Source organism: Eptatretus burgeri, chromosome 13 (genome assembly GCF_056783735.1).
Source record: "Eptatretus burgeri isolate ZD-2024b chromosome 13, Ebu_testis_v1, whole genome shotgun sequence".
In the NCBI taxonomy this organism is placed as follows: domain Eukaryota; kingdom Metazoa; phylum Chordata; class Myxini; order Myxiniformes; family Myxinidae; genus Eptatretus; species Eptatretus burgeri.
In genome coordinates this window covers 62,890,228-62,909,194 of record NC_140973.1, presented here as the reverse complement: position 1 = coordinate 62,909,194, position 18,967 = coordinate 62,890,228, and the positions used below count along the sequence as shown (strand labels likewise).

At 42.9% G+C, this 18,967-nt stretch overlaps 2 protein-coding genes across 8 annotated transcripts in view; one reads left to right on the top strand and one right to left on the bottom strand.

The window, feature by feature from the left end:
- Positions 1–18,967, top strand: part of BLTP1 (bridge-like lipid transfer protein family member 1) — a 357,046-nt gene that overhangs the window by 193,639 nt on the left and 144,440 nt on the right. For all 7 annotated transcript variants that reach the window (XM_085852760.1, XM_085852755.1, XM_085852759.1 and 4 more), the window contains 2 exons: positions 48–326; positions 13,660–13,753. In XM_085852760.1, the coding sequence (XP_085708886.1) occupies positions 48–326; positions 13,660–13,753 (373 nt within the window). The remainder of the gene's footprint in view (positions 1–47; positions 327–13,659; positions 13,754–18,967) is intronic.
- Positions 14,519–18,443, bottom strand: LOC147014635 (uncharacterized). Its single transcript, XM_085851446.1, has 3 exons — positions 18,010–18,443; positions 15,754–16,684; positions 14,519–14,527 (listed from the first exon to the last, which is right to left on the bottom strand). The coding sequence occupies exons 1-3, from the start codon at positions 18,441–18,443 to the stop codon at positions 14,519–14,521; spliced, it is 1,374 nt and encodes a 457-aa protein (XP_085707572.1).

Sequence of the window (18,967 nt, the reverse complement as noted above, 5' to 3'; positions counted from 1 at the left end):
TCCCATGGTGTTTTAACTCTGAATTGATCTGGAAATCCCAATTTTAGACCGAGGTGCCATGGGCAGCCTACCACAGCAGCCCATATGCACGGTGGAGTTTACAGATGAGATAAATGCCAGCGGAGATCCTTCCAAAAGTCCGACCAGGACAACGAGTCATCGACGAATGGGCTCTACATCCTGTGAGGCTCCACATGTAACCTTTCTGGTGTTCGCTGTGGGCATGGTGCAGAAATTGTGTCTCAAAGCTGATATTGGAGGCTTAACCATGGAGGCTGAGTTAAGAAAGGCTCATGGCAGCTGCAGCATTAAGGAGAGGATGAAAGGTATGAGGGTGGTTGTTGGTGGAGGGTTATCATGTCGGTGGTGGAAAGTACTTACTTTTGCTTTGTTTTAGTTGTTTAATAGCTTACCTTTGATGAATGTTATCGTAGCAGATTCACCTTTTTTGGCTTTGAAGACATTATAAACACTTAGGAAATGCACGAGAGGGTTTGGTTTGGTCAGAAGAAAGAATTTCTGTCAACAACTTATTCATCACTTGAGGTCGAACCTTTCCACTCCATTTGTTTCCCTCTTATTATTTTTGTCCCTTTTTCAAAATATGGAAAATTTTATTTTTTTCTGTCCAAACTGCTCATCTACCAGCCTAATCCCGTGTCAGCACTGAACGCGAACAATGCAAGTTTTCAAGCATCACACAGCTTGATTTTCCAGCTCCTATGTCGGGGCCATGTGCAGGTTTCTGGAAAGCCACACATGGAATGAGGGTCGCGTGATACGAGGCAATAGTCGAGGCCATGGCATGTGCAGGAAGTGAACACAAAAATGGAAAGGTCAGGTCAGGTATGTGAGCATGCGCGGGAGCAGCGCGTCACTGCGTACACTTTCCACCAGTACAACAAGGTCCAGTGAATCCATGACTTCCCAGGCCCGACCCAGACATCTATTGACCTCTGGCTCAGCCAGTGGAGACTTAAATATCACTTTCAGAGGAAGTGAATCTCTCCGTGCCCTTAACATCCTCACCGCAAACAGATACAGACAAGATAATAGCATCCAAAATGTCATTGAAAGCCTGTATCTTAGTTTTGACCAAGGAGAAACCCATAATCCCAGCAACTTTGATTCCTCATTCAGCACTTTGAGGGCCCCCACAAGGTTACCCAGAGTCTCCGCAAAGATGACTGCATTGTCTGCAAAATCAAGGTCAGAGATTTTGCATTCCTAAATGATGCACCGCAGCTTTATCTGTCAGACATGCTCCCCAGAATCCAGTCTATACAAGCACTGAAAAGTGTGGTGGCCAGGACACATCCCTGACGATCTCCAGTCACGACTGGAAATAAGTCAGAGATGGAACTACCACACCTCACAGCACTCTCATTACCATAGTACAGTTCAGACATCAGATTGCTCAGTTTTGGTGGCACCCCACGAAGACCGAGAATTGTCCAGAGGGCATCCAGATTCACTGAATCGAACGCTTTGCAGAGATCAACACAGTGCCAGCAGCCCCTGCCGAAACGTTCTTCTGAATTTGGTGAGGACCCGAAGAGCAAAGATATGGTCAATCGTTAACCTCTTTGGTGTAAAGCCTGACTGCTCCGGGCACTGGTGCTCAAGTGGGTGGTGGCGAATCCTTTCAAGAATTATCTGAGCAAAGACCTTGCCTGGCACTGAGAGCAGCGTCACTCCTCGGTAGTTGTTGCAGTCCTGGCGATTACCCTTTTCCCTTGCCAGAGATTGTCAACAAGGCCCCTCTTCCAGTCAGTTGCGATTCTGCTTGTTTTCCAAACAGAGCACAGTACTGCATGCAACGACATGAGTACAGTATTTCCACCAGCCTTGAGAAGTTCAGCATGAATGCCACAGATCCCTGGGGCTTTACCCACTTTCAACCGGTTCACCGCAGCCTGTGGTTGTGTTTCCACAAATGATGGTGGTTCACATTTGATTGGAGGGTCAGCAATAGGAATAGTAACCCCGTTGGCAACCAACTCAACAGCTGGTGGGTTAGCCTCGTATGCAAATCCAAATCCATTGGGACCATACTCTGTACAGAGCGTCAGTGCTGCTGAAGCAGTCTTTTGGGCTATTGGGCACAATCCTGGACAGGTCGCCACTCCGACGCAGGATACTCGAATGGCTCAATCATCCCAGCAAGCTGGTACTCATTTTGCCAACCTCAGGAGGATGACAATCTTTTTTATTTTTTATTTTGGTATACATTGTCGAGGCTCCAGTGAGAGCTTGCACACAGAAACGTACAATCAGGGGAGCAGGAGACAAGAGGGGTGGGAGAGGGAAGGAAAAAAAACCCAGTGGGGAACAGAGACATAAGGAGATCTGTGGAAGGGAGACAGATGAGGTGGGGTACACAGGGTAAACAAAATGGACACCACAGGGACTTTCAGGAAGGAAAGCAGGGAATTTGAAGGAGGTGGGTTTGGGGTGGATTAGCAGGGGTAGAAAAGATTGTGGTTTTGGATCAGGGAAGATATGAGATGGTGGTGAACAGCTGTTTTTAAGACCTGGTGGGAAGAGTGGGTGTGAGTTTGCTCCAAAGGCAGGAAAATGGAGGAATGAAAGAGTGAAGGTGAGCAGTGATTCTTGATTTTTTGGTAGTTTTACCAGAAGGGAGTTGCTGGCGGACCTTGAGCGCCATGTAGAAATGTGGGGGGGGTGGAGGGGGGACATATATCAGACAGAGCAAGGGGGGTGAGGCCAGAGAGGAGACGGGAGAAGACAGAAAGTCCACCGACCTGCCTGCAGTGAGAGTGAGAGACCCAAAGACTCAGTCTCATCATGGGAGATACCAATGATCTGAAGTGCCTTGGTTTCCATGGCGTGAAGCCGAGAAAGATGAGAGGCGGGAGCACCAGCCCAGAGGGGAGAGCAGTACTCCATCAGGCTGCGGACAAAAGCATTGTATGTGGTCAGGAGCTCAGGTGTGCCAAGGAAGGTCTTTGCGCAACGGAGGATGCCCAGTCGGCAACTGGCTTTCATCAGCAAAGAGATAAAGAGGATTTTCTAGAGTCAGAGAGTTCATTGATGAAAACCAGAAAAAGAACAGGGCCCAGAAGACTGCCTGAATGGCAGGTGGTTACATCATGGTGGGTGGACTGCCAACGGGCCGAATGACGAATCCTCAGTCTCATATGCTTGTTGACCGGTGGTTATCTCAATTATCAAGGGAGTTAGTTTATTGGACACAGGCTGAGTCAACCCCATCTGGCGTTAATTCAACAGCCAAGCAGGATTTAAACTGAGGACCTGAGAATCCCAAGCCCACCACCTTAACTATAAAGCCAACACCAGGTATATTTCAGCCTGGTACAGCTGCTCAAAGTAACCGGCCCAGCGGGCCGTCACTTTCACTTCACTCCTTTATCAAGAGCCCACCACCCTCCGCTCTAACTGCAGTACACTTCGGAACGGGCTATAAGGAATGCAATGCATAAATTCCTCAAAGCAGTATGAGAATCACTTGGCCATAGGTGATGCTCTACCCCTTCACAGATTCCTCCCACATCAGCCTCCTTGTCCGCCCTCAGCACACGTCCAGTTTTACGCCTCAACTCCCTGAACAGCTCAGCTCTGTCATTAAGCCTTGCCCTGCGACTCTGGTCAATGGTATCCAGTGTCCCTTGAGAGACAAAGTTCTTCTTCACCCCATGGTGAGTTCCAAGACATCCACCGGCAACATCAAGGATGGTAGTCTTGAAGGCACTCCACAACTCTTCAGGATTCCTTAAAGCACCCAGATCCCCCAAATCCCCACTCAGCCTTTTCGCAAACTACTCAGCTACACTCTCATTCTTGAGCTTGCCAACATCCAGCTGAGGCTGGGATGGTACCATTCTCATGGATTTAAGCTGCAACTTCAGGTCAGGTCAGGTATGGGAGCATGCCCAGAGCAGTGCGTCGCTGCATCCACTTTCCGCCGGCACTCCAGGGGCCTCCGTCTGGCCATCCCCAGGCAGATGCCTGGCTCGTCCCTATCTCCTTGAGATGCTGATCAACCTGCTTGATTCAGAGTTGCTACAAATAGCCTGTGGCCAGTCAGTATTGATATCTGAGCATGCTGGTGGACCCTGCAGTTCTGAATCATCCTCCAGCAACCATCAACGAGCACATGGTCATTCTCCTTTCTCATATCATCAGCATAGGAATACCAAGTTGAGCGATGAGCCTGTGGGTGCTGAAATCATGAACCAGCCACCCTAAGTCCATGACTTCTTGCAAAGTCAAGGAACTTGGTGCTCTTCTAGTTCACAGTTCAAGACCCATGGGGACCAACATCTGTCTTATAACCATCCCTATCAGTGCCAGTTGATGCATTGAAATTCCCCAAGACTAGAGGAGTATCTCACCTGAGGCACTGAAAAACCAGACTCATGCGCGGCATAAAATGCGTCCTTCACGGTGAGGTCAATCACCTCAATCAGAGCATATACAGAGACCAAGGAAACGACACCCAAGGAATGACGAATCCTCAGTCTCATGTGCTTGTTGACCGGTGGTTATCTTGATAATCAAGGGCGTCAGCTTATGGGACACAGCTACAGCAACTCCTTTGGCGCACGGTAACCATCAGAGCGATGAGCTCAGTAGGAGGTGTAACCACCCGCCATGATCTCACCACTAACCGGTGTCCGAACATCAGAGTGCTGTAATATCGATGTTCAAACGCTGGAGGTCAGATGATAACAGAGACAGGTGATCATACTCTCTTTGCGATGGGACATTCCAGGCACCCACCTGAAGGGACCGCCTTCGGTTAACCCAAGGAGTCCGCCGTCTGGTGGATGACACCTCAGCACTACTCCGACACACTCTGCCGCAATCTGACCCAGGAATGTTACCCCGTGGTTTCCCTCCTATCATCAAAATTGGGGGTCTCGGAGGCTTTGCCCCAATCCTGTCATCCGGTGAGCGTCATTCCGTCAATCCCGTCACGCTGTGAAGGACAGCAGCACAGGATGTACTCCCATGGAGTGGATTTTCAGTTTTCTTCGCATTTATGGGTTTCGCAGAATGAAGTGTTTTATGGTGGAAACCTCCTGGGAAAAGTAATCCAACTGCAGGATGACGTCAACAGACACAGCTGGGCACCAGATATGGATGGCCGTTGGCTCACAAGTAGCTCCTCTACTGTTTGACTGGTTTTGTTTTTAATCTTGCTGGGTGTCCATATTCATACACCCTCCTCACCAGGAAACCTGATGAGGGATTCGGTTTAGTCGCCAACAACTCAACCATGAAACTGGTTCGTCCAGACTTGCATGGTACCTGTAGCAAGTCACAGATCTCATCTGGCTTGACCTGACTGAAGATGGAAATACCAATGCAAAGTCATTATTAGGACATTGGACCACCACATGTGACAAATATGACCTGTATGCCCCATGGCATGGAGTCCACCGGCATCTGGATTTTTGCAAGAGGGATGCGGCACCATTCTTCAACGAGAAAGGCAATCAACTCACACCTGTGTAATGGAAGTAGAAAAGGCCATCTCAGGCGTCATTCCAGAATATTCCATAAATGATTGGGTTCAGATCTGGTGATTGAGAGAGAAGGCCATGACATACGGATACCATAATTGTCATGCTCAGCAAACCATTAGGCGAGCAAGGGTGACAAAATCATGTGAGGTCATGCTTCATGGAGGGTCGATAAAGGAGTTATTTACTTTCTTTTGTGCAGGATTTTTTTTTAATTTCTTTATTATTTTTCTTTTTCTATATTCTTTATTATTTACTTCCTCTGTTGGGTGTTCTTCAGCGAGGTTTGAGGATATAAACTTGGGAATAGTTTTCAAAAATGAGTCAGATTTGGAAGGCCGATGTCCTGTGGCTGGAGATCCATTGTGAGATGCCTGGCGTGCAATGTCATCGAGGCTGACATTTGCGTTTGCAATTATATTGCGTTTCTGGCAAATGCTTTTGGGTAAAATTAATCAGCAGCAGTTGGGAATCAAGGGTAGCGAGATTAGGGGTGTGGAGTGGGGGAGGTCATTGCGTCAGATGTTAGTGATAAAATTGTGTATTTTACAAGTGTATATAAAACCTTCAGCATTGTTGGGAAATGTTTCTTCTGTTTGAATTGATCTGAGGTCCTTATAACCTCCACCACCAAAGGTGGACGGAGGTTGTTTTCACCTGCCTCTTTGTCCATTTGTTTGGTTGCTTGTAAAATCAGATTTTTCAAGAATTTCTGTCGGTCGACTTTTGTGACTTGGCAAAAAAAATTTTTTGCTGTTTTAAAACTTTCTGATTTATGCAGAAAAAAAAAATTGAATTTTTTTTTTTTTGCCAAGCATGTTGGTCTGCAGTGTTTACTTGGCGAAAAATTTGAATTTTTTTTTTTTTGCCAAGTCCGTTTGTCTATTGCATTTGTCTGTTGGATTCGCTATATATGACATATCCCTTATTGTCGGGTTTTCTGGCTGTGTGTGTGTGTGTGTGTGTGTGTGTGTGTGTGTGTGTGTGTGTGTGTGTGTGTGTGTGTGTGTGTGTGTGTGTGTGTGTGTCTGCAACGTGAGGCTCCATAGCACGAACCAGCAAACCGATTTCGATGAAACTTTGCCAACAGTTGCCATATAGTCTGGGAATGTGCGCGTTTGAATTTCGTTGCCTAGCAACCACCCGTTGCTGTGCAGTGGCCGAAAAACCGCGTACAGTATTTTCAATACTTGTCCTTCAGTTTTGAATGTAGAGAAACGAGACTTCGGAATAAAACACTTCGAGATATTTAGAAAATTTTACTCGAGCCGATTTTTGATTGAGGTTTTATTTTTCAAATGGTAGTCCTTCAAAAATCGGGTGTCTATTTGCCGTCATTTCAGGTGTGTATACAGTGTTTGTAAGGAACTACACCGTCGTTCCACCTTCGATCTCTCCTCGATCCAAACGTTATTGACCAAAGTGAAAAGGTTCCAAAATAAATGGAATCACCGGCATTTCTGTCTTTGTGGATTTCTGATAATATAATGTTTATTTATTTACCGAAAACGATTCCACGATCCACACACCACCTCCAATTATTTATTTATTTACTGAAAACAATTCCACGATCCACACACCACCTCCAATTATTTATTTATTTACCGAAAACGATTCCACCACCCACACACCACCTTCAATTATTTATTTATTTTCTGAAAACGATTCCACGACCCACACACCACCTCCAATTATTTATTTATTGACTGAACAATTCCATGACCCACACACCACCTCCAAATATTTATTTATTTATCGAAAACAATTCCACGACCCACACACCACCTTGAATTATTTATTTATTTGCGGAAAACGATTCCACGACTTGCACACCACCTCCAATTATTTATTATTTACCAAAAACAATTCCACGACCCACACACCACCTTGAATTATTTATTTATTTGCGGAAAACGATTCCACGACTTGCACACCACCTCCAATTATTTATTATTTACCAAAAACGATTCCACGACCCACACACCACCTTGAATTATTTATTTATTTGCAGAAAACGATCCCACGACCCACACACCACCTCCAATTATTTATTTATTTAGCGAAAACAATTCCATGACCCACACACCACCTCGAATTATTTATTTATTTGTGGAACACGATTCCACGACCCACACACCACCTCCAATTATTCATTATTTACCGAAAACTATTCCACGACCCACACACCACCTTGAATTATTTATTTATTTGCGGAAAACGATTCCACGACCCACACACCACCTCCAATTATTTATTTATTTACTGAAAACAAATCCACGACCCACACACCACCTCCAATTATTTAATATTTACCAAAAACGATTCCACGACCCACACACCACCTTGAATTATTTATTTATTTATTTGCGGAAAACGATTCCACGACCCACACACCACCTCCAATTATTTATTTATTTATCGAAAACAATTCCACGACCCACACACCACCTTGAATTATTTATTTATTTGTGGAAAACGCTTCCACGACCCACACACCACCTCCAATTATTTATTTACTGAAAACAATTCCACGACCCACACACCACCTCCAATTATTTATTATTTACCGAAAACGATTCCACGGCCCACACACCACCTCCAATTATTTATTTATTTGCTGAAAACAATTCCACAATCCACACACCACCTCCAATTATTTATTTACCGAAAACGATTCCACGACCCACACACCACCTCCAATTATTTATTTATTGACTGAACAATTCCATGACCCACACACCACCTCCAAATATTTATTTATTTATCGAAAACAATTCCACGACCCACACACCACCTTGAATTACTTATTTATTTGCGGAAAAGATTCCATGACTTGCACACCACCTCCAATTATTTATCATTTACCAAAAATGATTCAACGACCCACACACTACCTTGAATTATTTATTTATTTGCAGAAAACGATTCCACGACCCACACACCACCTCCAATTATTTTTTTATTTATCGAAAACAATTCCATGACCCACACACCACCTTGAATTATTTATTTGTTTGCGGAAAACGATTCCACGACCCACACACCACCTCCAATTATTTTTTTATTTATCGAAAACAATTCCATGACCCACACACCACCTTGAATTATTTATTTGTTTGCGGAAAACGATTCCACGACCCACACACCACCTCCAATTATTTTTTTATTTATCGAAAACAATTCCACGACCCACGGGGTTCTCGTCATCATGAGGCACAGGTTTACGAGCAGAGACGCAGTCAGCGTACTTGATGTGACCTTTATTCTTCTTGTTGAAGCCGGCGATGCTTGTGCAGCAGAAATAACAATCATCATGATGATTCTGCGGCTCACGCCATATCATGGGCACCGCAAATGGCATGCTCGCGCGCTTGCCCACCAACCACTGAGTCAAGGTTGTGTGACAGCTTGTGCAGCAGATGTGTGGTGCCCAGCTCTGTTCTTGGTCCCCCACCTTATACCCGAAGTAGTGAAAGTAGGCGGCCTTCATTTTCACTGCTGTAGATATACTTCGCTGTTGATCTTTTTTGGTATACCGACCACAGACATAACAGAAGTTGTCAGGATGATTGGTACAGGAACGCCTACTCATCTTTATCTGAAAGAAAGAAATATAACACAAGTTAACAACAATTGTACGAAATAGACATGTTAAAGACATATGTAAATTTCATTGAAATCCTGACTTCCAGGCAATGGGAATATTTCTGTTCCTGAAAATCCTGACGTGATACAGCAAAACGGTTATGATTTTTGAAATCAGCGTACCCAAATTAGTCTTAATCACTTTACACATCTCCAGTAAAAAAAATTTTTTGAAATTTGTTGTTCAGTGTTATTTATTATTTACCGAAAACTATTCCACGACCCACACACCACCTTGAATTATTTATTTGTTTGCGGAAAACAAATCCACGACCCACACACCACCTCCAATTATTTATTATTTACCGAAAACAATTCCACGACCCACACACCACCCTGAATTATTTATTTATTTGCGGAAAACAAATCCACGACCCACACACCACCTCCAATTATTTATTTATTTATCAAAAACAATTCCACGACCCACACACCACCTTGAATTATTTATTTATTTGCGGAAAACGTTTTCCACAACCCACACACCACCTCCAATTATTTATTTGTTGACTGAAAACAATTCCACGACCCACACACCACCTCCAATTATTATTTACCGAAAACGATTCCACGACCCACACAACACCTTGAATTATTTATTTATTTATTTACGGAAAACGATTCCACGACCCACACACCACCTCCAATTATTTATTTATTGACTGAAAACAATTCCACGACCACACACCACCTCCTAATATTTATTTATTTTCCGAAAACGATTCCACGATCCACACACCACCTCCAATTATTTATTTATTTCCCGAAAACGATTCCACGACCCACACTCCACCTCCAATTATTTATTTATTTTCCGTAAACGATTCCACGATCCACACACCATCTTCAATTATTTATTTTCTGAAAACGATTCCATGACCCACACACCACCTCCAATTATTTTTTTATTTATCGAAAACAATTCCACGACCCACACACCACCTTGAATTATTTATTTATTTGCGGAAAACGATTCCACGACCCACACACCACCTCCAATTATTTATTTATTTACTGAAAACAATTCCACGACCCACACACCACCTCCAATTATTTATTATTTACCGAAAACGATTCCACGACCCACACAACACCTTGAATTATTTATTTATTTATGGAAAACGATTCCACGGCCCACACACCACCTCCAATTATTTATTTATTTGCTGAAAACAATTCCACAATCCACACACCACCTCCAATTATTTATTTATTTACCGAAAACGATTCCACGACCCACACACCACCTTCAATTATTTATTTATTTACCGAAAACGATTCCACGACCCACACACCACCTCCAATTATTTATTTATTGACTGAAAACAATTCCACGACCACACACCACCTCCAATGAAATCGGTCAGAATGGATCGGTCAGAATGAAAAGCATGGTATCCAGCAGCGCTTCGATCCTAGCGAATCCCTCGTCGCCTACCGGCTTGTCTTTTTGTTTGTTTGTCACATGAGTTTGTCACACGATTTTTGGTTACAGTTTTCAAGCAATCGTTTTGAATTTTTTTTTTGTGTGTGTGCGTGTGTGTAAGTGAAAGGCCAAGGATGGCAATGCTAAATTTTGGTGAAGATCCGAATCCAGATCAGGATCTGAGAATTTTTAATGTGATTCTTCATTGAGATATCGGGCCAAAAACAATATATAGCGCAATATCTCAAAAGGTTATGGATGGATTCACACGAAACTTGGTGGACAGGTTGGGAGTGCCACGAGGAAGAATTGATTCAATTTTGGTGAAGATCTGAATCCAGATCTGGATACGAGAATTATTTAATTTTTCACTGATTCTTCACCATCGAGAAGTGGGGCTAAAAACAACATTTAGCATAATATCTCAAAAGGTTGTGAACGAGTTATGACAAAACCTGGTGGTTAGGTGACAGAAACAAGCCGATTCGATTTTGGTTCAGCTCTGGATTCAGATCCTACCTGTCAGTGACATACAGAATGGAAACTGTTCAGTCTGGCGAAGGTACATGTTCTAACGAGTGCCGTTCCGTTTCGTTAAGCATCTCTGTATGAGTGATTTTTCATTCTGTGTCTGTCTCTGTCTGTCTGTCTGTCTGTTTCTGTGTCTCTGTGTGTCTCTGTCTGTCTGTATATCACCTCCAGGTAACAATTTTAAACCAATCTTCATGAAACTTCACCACATGGTAGAGTTCGTCATGAGCAAGAAGCCTGTTGTTTTTGAGGTCAAAAGGTCAACATTGGCCTGAGGGCAACAATCTTGTCATATTTATAAAATTGTGAATTTTCATGTGATCGACTTTAAATTTGAAGAGTAGTTGCATATCAGTTCACTGAATTCAACCAACCAATTATTTTTGAGGTCAACATGGACCAAAAGGTTAACATCGGCCAAAGGTCAACAACAAAAGTAGCATTTCTAAAGTCCTCAATTTTCATCCCATGAACTTGAAATTTGAAGAGGATTTGCATGTCAGATTTCTGAATTCAACCACCAATTATTTTTAAGTCAACATAGGCCAAAAGTGCACACTCTCCAGGTAAGATGTTGATTGATTTGCTCTGATGATGTAGCAGGTTGTGCATTCTTGGGAAACAGCGAAGTGGGTTGGGAGGGGGGGGGGCACAGAATTTATTTTTCAACAGGGCACATATTTTATTGCTTAATTAATTATTTTAAAACAAATGAGATATTGAAAACGTTTTTGTGGATCTTTAACGTCATTTGTTCGTTCTTTATTTTTTTTGAAGTTCGATGTTTTAGACTGTGGTAGTTTACATGAGGTTTCTGTTGCTTAATTGTTGTTATGCTGTCTGTCCAAATTTGAACTTTAAAGTGTGAAAGGTCTTATTATAAACCTGACTTTTCCAGGAACATCAGTTTGAAGGTCATGATGATGCCACGATGCTGTCGATGTAGAATGCACATTCTGATGTTGAAAGCTTGATTTACATTAACAGCACTCTTGAAATGTTTAATACATATATATATATATATATATATATATATATATATATATATATATATATATATATATATATATTTGCATTTTCTACCAGAACCATTCACGCACACTCGAATGCTTTCCTATGTTCATCTGTTTTTGCAGTCCCAGTGAATGCAGGATTATGTTGTGAAGCATTTAAAATTCACGAGACATTTTAATGTGAAGATTGTTTTTGAATGCTTTGGTCAAAGGCAAATAAGTGATAACTAAAAGGATACGATTGTGCTTTGAGTCGCTGTGGTCTGGCTCCGAGTGACCCATTTTTGTCTTATTAGCAGAATACTGTGACCTTTAGTTCATCTGGCAACTTGATCCTTATCCTGGTTTAATTCTTTTCAGAACCAAAACGTTTGATCGAACGTTGATTCTCTACATTGACTAATACAAGTTACATCACAATTGTGGTGTGCTCAGTACCTTTACCTTGTTTATTTCCAGCCTGTTGGTTTTCTTTCTTTTACGTGCCTACATTTTTACACATTTCTTCATGCATGCTTTATTTTGGAATAAGGAAGGAGATATTCTAATATGAAAAGTCAATTCATTTTAGCAGTGATTTTTGAGCAACAATGAAATGTTCCAACTTGTGCAAATCAAACGGAATGTAAAACTGAGAGAATATGTAAGAACCACAGGCTTGACCAATCTGATTTCCCAAATGGTTTGTTGTCAGTTTTTGAGCAGCTTGGACTATTTGCACGCAGTGTTTATACCAGTAGAATATGCAAAATTCTCCCACTAATGCAAAACGCACATCACCACACACACACACACACACACACACACACACACACACACACACACACACACACACACACACACACACACACACACACACACACACACACACACACACACACACACACACACACACACACACACACACTCTCTCTCTCTCTCTCTCTCTCTCTCTCTCTCTCTCTCTCTCTCTCTCTCTCTCTCTCTCTCTCTCTCTCTCTCTCTCTCTCTCTCTCTCTCTCTCTCTCTCTCTCTCTCTCTCTCTCTCTCTCTCTCTCTCTCTCTCTCTCTCTCTCTCTCTCTCTCTCTCTCTCTCTCTCTCTCTCTCTCTCTCTCTCTCTCTCTCTCTCTCTCTCTCCCAATCCTCCTCTCTCACCCTCTCTCACCCTCTCTCACCCTCTCTCACCCTCTCCCTCCCTCTCCCTCTCTCCATATCTTTCTCTCTATCTCCCATCTCCCCTCTTCTCTCCCTCTCTCTCTCTCCCTCTCTCTCTCCATCTCCCAATCCTCCTCTCTCTCCCTCTCTCTCTCCATCTCCCAATCCTCCTCTCTCACCCTCTCTCACCCTCTCTCACCCTCTCTCTCTTCCTCCATATCTTTCTCTCTATCCCCCCCTCCATCTCTTTCACTCCCCCCCCCACTCCATCTCTCCCTCTCACTCCGTACTCCCTATCAGGCCAAACAAATGACTTTTTTTTTTTTTAAACTTCATTGATTGCTTTACTTATTGTTCGAGGAAATTTTTCACGGACCTGTGTCATACACGTGTGTTCAGATGTGTACCACCAGAAGACAACGGAGACCTGTGCTACCGTGCATGTGGGTGGTGTGACTGCTGTGCTACTTGAGGGATTAACACCGAATATTCAGTAGGTCCCTTGGGAAGGGGTGGGGGTGAGCACTGTGATGGAGCAGAATTGGGGGTGGGGGTGGGGGGGACACTGCAGTTGGGGGGATCTAATGGTAATGTGTCTGTCCAGTTCACATAATTTGCTCTTGAGCTGTTTTCAATGCGTGTGAGAGTATTAGTTCTTCAGAAACGTTGTGATTGCATTTTGCTTTTTCTTTTTGAATCCTCTTTTCCTGAACAACTTTATAAATTCCAGTTTTGAAACGAATTTTTGATTTTATAAAGTCTGTATTGATTCTTCCCATTTGTTTTCATTCCATCTTTTCCTTTGTTTCATTCTTTGATAGATTAATTACCTCTCCCACCAAAGGTGGTCAGAGGTTATGTTGTCATTTCTTTCTGTTTCTCTGTTTGTCTGTGAGCAGGATATCTCAAAAAGTTATGGACGTATTCCGACGAAATTTGGTGGACAGGTTAGGTGTGTGACGAAGACGAAATGATTAGATTTGGGTGAAGATCTGAATCCGATTACTATCAATACCCTGTGCATGTGAAGCAAAAAGTGAGGTTCAGCAATTGGTTCATGTCGGTCCGTCCGACTGTCTGTCTTATAAGTTTATGATCATCAGCTGATGATCGAGGAACAACGTATTTGAATTGAATGTTTTGTTTTGAACACGAATCGGAACATGAAAATGAAGATGAGTTTGCCGTTTCACCGTACTTTGTCTCTAGATTTGTCCTGATCGCACATGCGCAGATAGGAGTGAGATAATTATTTTACTCAGTTTGCCTGCCGGACATTCAACCAAAATGGAAAATCTTTTCAAACAGGAAACTTACTGTTTTTAAGGATGTCATAAAGGACGTAAATAATTAATGTAACATGTTAGATCGGGTTGTGTAACAGACACTGGGTAAAATAGCGGTAAAACCTGGAATTAATTTATTTTATACGTCATTAAGCCTTCATTTCAATTGAATTATATACTTGAATACGAGAACACAAATCGTCTTGATATTACTTCCAAAAACATCCAGTTTTACAGAACTTACTTGGACATGAAAAGTGTATAACTGTTTAAATCACGCCAAACTTCTGGATTAAAAAAAAATAATTTTTTTGCGATCTTTAAAATCATTGTTTTATTAAAATTGAAGTATTTACTTGAACACTGCATGGGGTATCGTTTAATTTCGATGAACTTTAATTTTATTCAAGTGATTCCTCACCATTAGTGGGGCAACTTAGCATAACAATTGTGCATTTTGTGAGGAAAGCACCAAATTTGGCAAACTGGTAGCCTAACATATTATGAACAGATTTGGATATTGGGCCATCTCAAATTCAGCCGCTGATGCCTGTGGCGGCCATTTTCCAAAATGGCCACCAGTGGTTACTATAATTTCACTCTAACATTGGTTTGAACATTTATTAAAAGCTGAATTAAGAAAAACATAACCTGTAGCCACCTCAAGTTTAAAGAAAGCCGCCATTTTGCAAGATGGTTGCTAATTATTTGTTGTACCGGATGACTATCTCACTCATAGAAATTGGTTGTTGAGAATGGTGGCAAACGAATCAAGGGCTGCGTCTGATTGATATTAATACCAACATCGCTTATGTAAAGTCAGTGGTTGTTGAGCATGGTTGCAAACGAATCATGGGCTGCGTCTCATTCACATGAATACCGATATGTCACTCTTTGAAATTGATCGAGAGATGTCTGATTTAAATGTTCTGAATGAGTGACACTCTGCTCTGTTAATATTCTCTCAATTTTGTGAGCACTCTCCCTCACACACACACAAATTTGTGCATTCAAGTGCGGCCTTTTTGCACTTGCAACACTTCAGACAGCATTTCTTGCACTTGCACGATACTAGCTCATAGCAGGTGTGGGCTGCTTTGGGTAGCTTCGTCCAGTGTGGCTCGTACACCCCCTCGTCATTCTTGACCCAGCCCCAGCTGGATGGAGGAGGCAGCTCTGGCGTTGGGAGCAGTGTTTGACCCCACACATGGCCTCCTTGGTAGGCAGCCCTCTTCACATGCTCCTCCAGAGCTGCCTTGGTTCGCGGGATCAGCTGCACGTTGTTCTTCTTCGCGAAGAGTTTCTTCCGGACCTTGTCAATGTCGTTGCACGTGCTGGTTCTGTCATAGAGCAATATGACGAACCTCTCGATGGTGTGCATGACATCGTCTGGTATGCGACTTGGTGCAGAGGATAGCTTCAGCAGTGCGCCTGTAAGTTCTGGCAGAACGGTCCAGTTTGTCCAAGCAGTCTTCTTACCATGTCCAGCAAAGCTAGATACACTGTCACACCCAGTCAGAGCGTGAAACATTGGGAGTGCCTGTGCCTTCTCTGGTCTTCGGCCAGCTGCTATTTCGTGGGCTGCCAGGTACCGAAAACTCTTCCCAGTGCCAAATGCTAGCCACAGTTCATCTTCTGGTTGCAGTCCCTGGGCCACTGACACAGCCAACACTACAACATCGGTGTCAACTGTCTTGATCAGTATCTTGTGGTGACCATGGTTGGCTGCATGGGATGCATGCAACAACATTCGACTGTCAGCTTCTTCGTGGCTGCATGGGGTGAGCAAGGCCAGGTCTAGCAGCGGTGGCTTGCTCAGGACTGCCTCTCCATCAGTGATAACCAGCTGCTTGTCATCCTGGTCAAACCACCCGAAGATAGCTTCTGATAGGAACTTGAACAGCTCGGTCTTGTTGGTGTCCACTCGGAGGAAGTTCTGCCAGTTTCCAGGTATAACTGCTGCTCCGACCACGCGTCTACGCACTCCTTTTCCACGCTTTGATCTTGCACTTCCTTTCAGTGAATCAGCAACGTAGCGGTCCCAGACCAGTTCCAGGCGTGACACACTCTGAAGCTTTGTTGACAGGTACGGTATGAAGACATCCTGGGCATAGTCATAAGTTCTTGGCTCCCGCAGGCTTCAGCATCTGGACAATAACTGCCCCATCAAGAACTCGGCTGGTGGTATCAGGAGCCTCTGATTGGGCATTGGAGAACTCTTCAAAGCATTTGAGGAGATCACTCTTCGTACCTAGATGGAGACTTGCTCCATCGGAGAGAGCTGGAATACACGCTTGATTCTCATGACGAAATAACTCTTCAAGGTTTCCATCCCTCGTCTGGCAACCGATGTAGAGCCATGAGAAAAGTGCCACGTCATTCCGAAGAGAGGCCAGCTGCTGTTTCCCTTTGCTCACACTTCTCAGGGTGGAAGTGCTAAACACCTTCAGCTTGTTCCGACGAATTGCATCATCAATTGGCTTGGTCCTTTCCACCAGGCATTCTCTGGTGAAAGCCTGGAACTGCTCTTGGCCAATCTTCTTCACATTCCTGACATTCTCAACTGCAGCAGAATTTAACTTTTTTTTTCTCAACCAAATCAGATTGTTACTTTCTTTGACCATTATTGGACCTTTATTAGTGAATAAACTTTCACTATCAACCTGCATTCCTCTCCAGTAAAGCAGATATGTCATAACAGTAACCACTGGTGGCCATTTTGAAAAATGGCTGCCACAGCCATCAGCGGCTGAATTTGAGATGGCCCAATATCCAAGTATGTTCATAATATGATAGGCTACTAGTGTGCCAAATTTGGTGCTTTCCTCACAAAATGCACAATTGTTATGCTATATTTAGCTAAGTTGCCCCACTATAATCATTAAGAGATTTCAGAATCACACTAGCACAGACTTGTAAAGGATCAATGGAGCGAATGCGCTCATCCAACACATTTACTACATTATTAGGTTTACTAAATACCATCATTGATTTGCGCAACGCATCGGGATATGTGAAATCTATCTTACTACCGAAGTGGTTTATCAAGAAAATTTTAACATCTGTATTGCGAAAATGGGATTGATCGCCAGTAAGTGTATTCAAATGATCTCGAATTCCACTCAATTTGTAGCCTTTACCGTCTCTCAATCCCTGTTCTAGTTCAGACACGATTTGATTCCATGCAAGTTGTTTTGAGGTTGGTTTTGGCATAAACTCCTGCGTGCGTGACTCATACCTGTACATATACTTTACCATACAGTCTTTGTGATAATATATATCTGCTCCGAAAACTGAATGCGAATCCTGAAGGTCACATGTTCGGGTGAAGACAGCATCCTGAAAGAAGTTGGTTGCGGCAAGAAATAAAGCAGCGCGATTTGATTCACTAATACGATACTTAGTATAGACTTGTTCATAAGATTTATTGTCACATATAATGCATTTCATATCTCGTACTGACTTTGCAGTAATCTCGGGATTAGGCAGGGGACGACCGATACTCTGTGAACGAGTCGTTCTATTCTGAGATGTAGAGTCCTGAGAAAGAGCTGGTTCTTGAGTGGTTTGCTGCTCATTCCATATATCCCTATTCTTCATGCGAGACAAGACTGTTTTAATGGTGTATTTATTATAACACTGATTGGTCAAATGGTATACGAATCCATCACCTTCAAAGAGCTTCAGTAGTTTGGAAACATGGTCATCGTGGATGGCACTGGCCTCTCGAATTCGTTTACAACCATTGCTTGTGCTCACAGCTTCCACTTTTGTCGACTTTTGGAAAATAACACACTTCGTCACATCGAAAGAAGCTTCTTTACATGACTGAGACAGTTCCACAGACTCCATTGCTGCAACTGGATTCAAGTTATCAATGCACTCAGAAGACGTCATCCAGCTCCAATTCCAGTGCCTCACCAACTTGTCCTGGTGCTGGGCGGGAGGTTAGTGGCCATCACTGTTCGTTGTTTCCCTGTAAAAAATAGGAACTCTCATCAAAACGCGAAAAGGTTATATACAGTGATAAATCATTCTATTGCCCATAAATATTGTGATTCAGTGAAGGAAATATCAAAATCGTCAAATCGCTTATTGGACCAAAACTACGACTCCTCTGAAAATTAACTGTTGTAGATAAATTCCTCCCGTTTACATCTAAATTGTTTGTGTATAAAACATTTGCAAGGTTGTTTTGATTCTCATTGGTTCCATTTGAAACGATAGTTCGGTAATAGCACTGTCTGGAAACTGAGGTATGTTTCAACCCGAATGTGATTCCATTGAAAAAATTGGCTAAAATATAGCAATTTCTTGTTATTGTAATGCATTTAGGATAACAAATCGCAATAGAAATTAGTTAATTTCACTCCAAAAATCAAACCAGAGCAAAATAAACCATTTGTGTGTGCCAGATAATT

Coding starts and splice junctions, on each gene's coding strand:
- LOC147014635 (XM_085851446.1), bottom strand. CDS start 18,443: ATGACGTCTTCTGAGTGCATTGATAACTTGAATCCAGTTGCAGCAATG. Junction 16,685..18,009: donor AATCCCGAGATTACTGCAAA/GTCAGTACGAGA, acceptor CAGATGCTGAAG/CCTGCGGGAGCCAAGAACTT.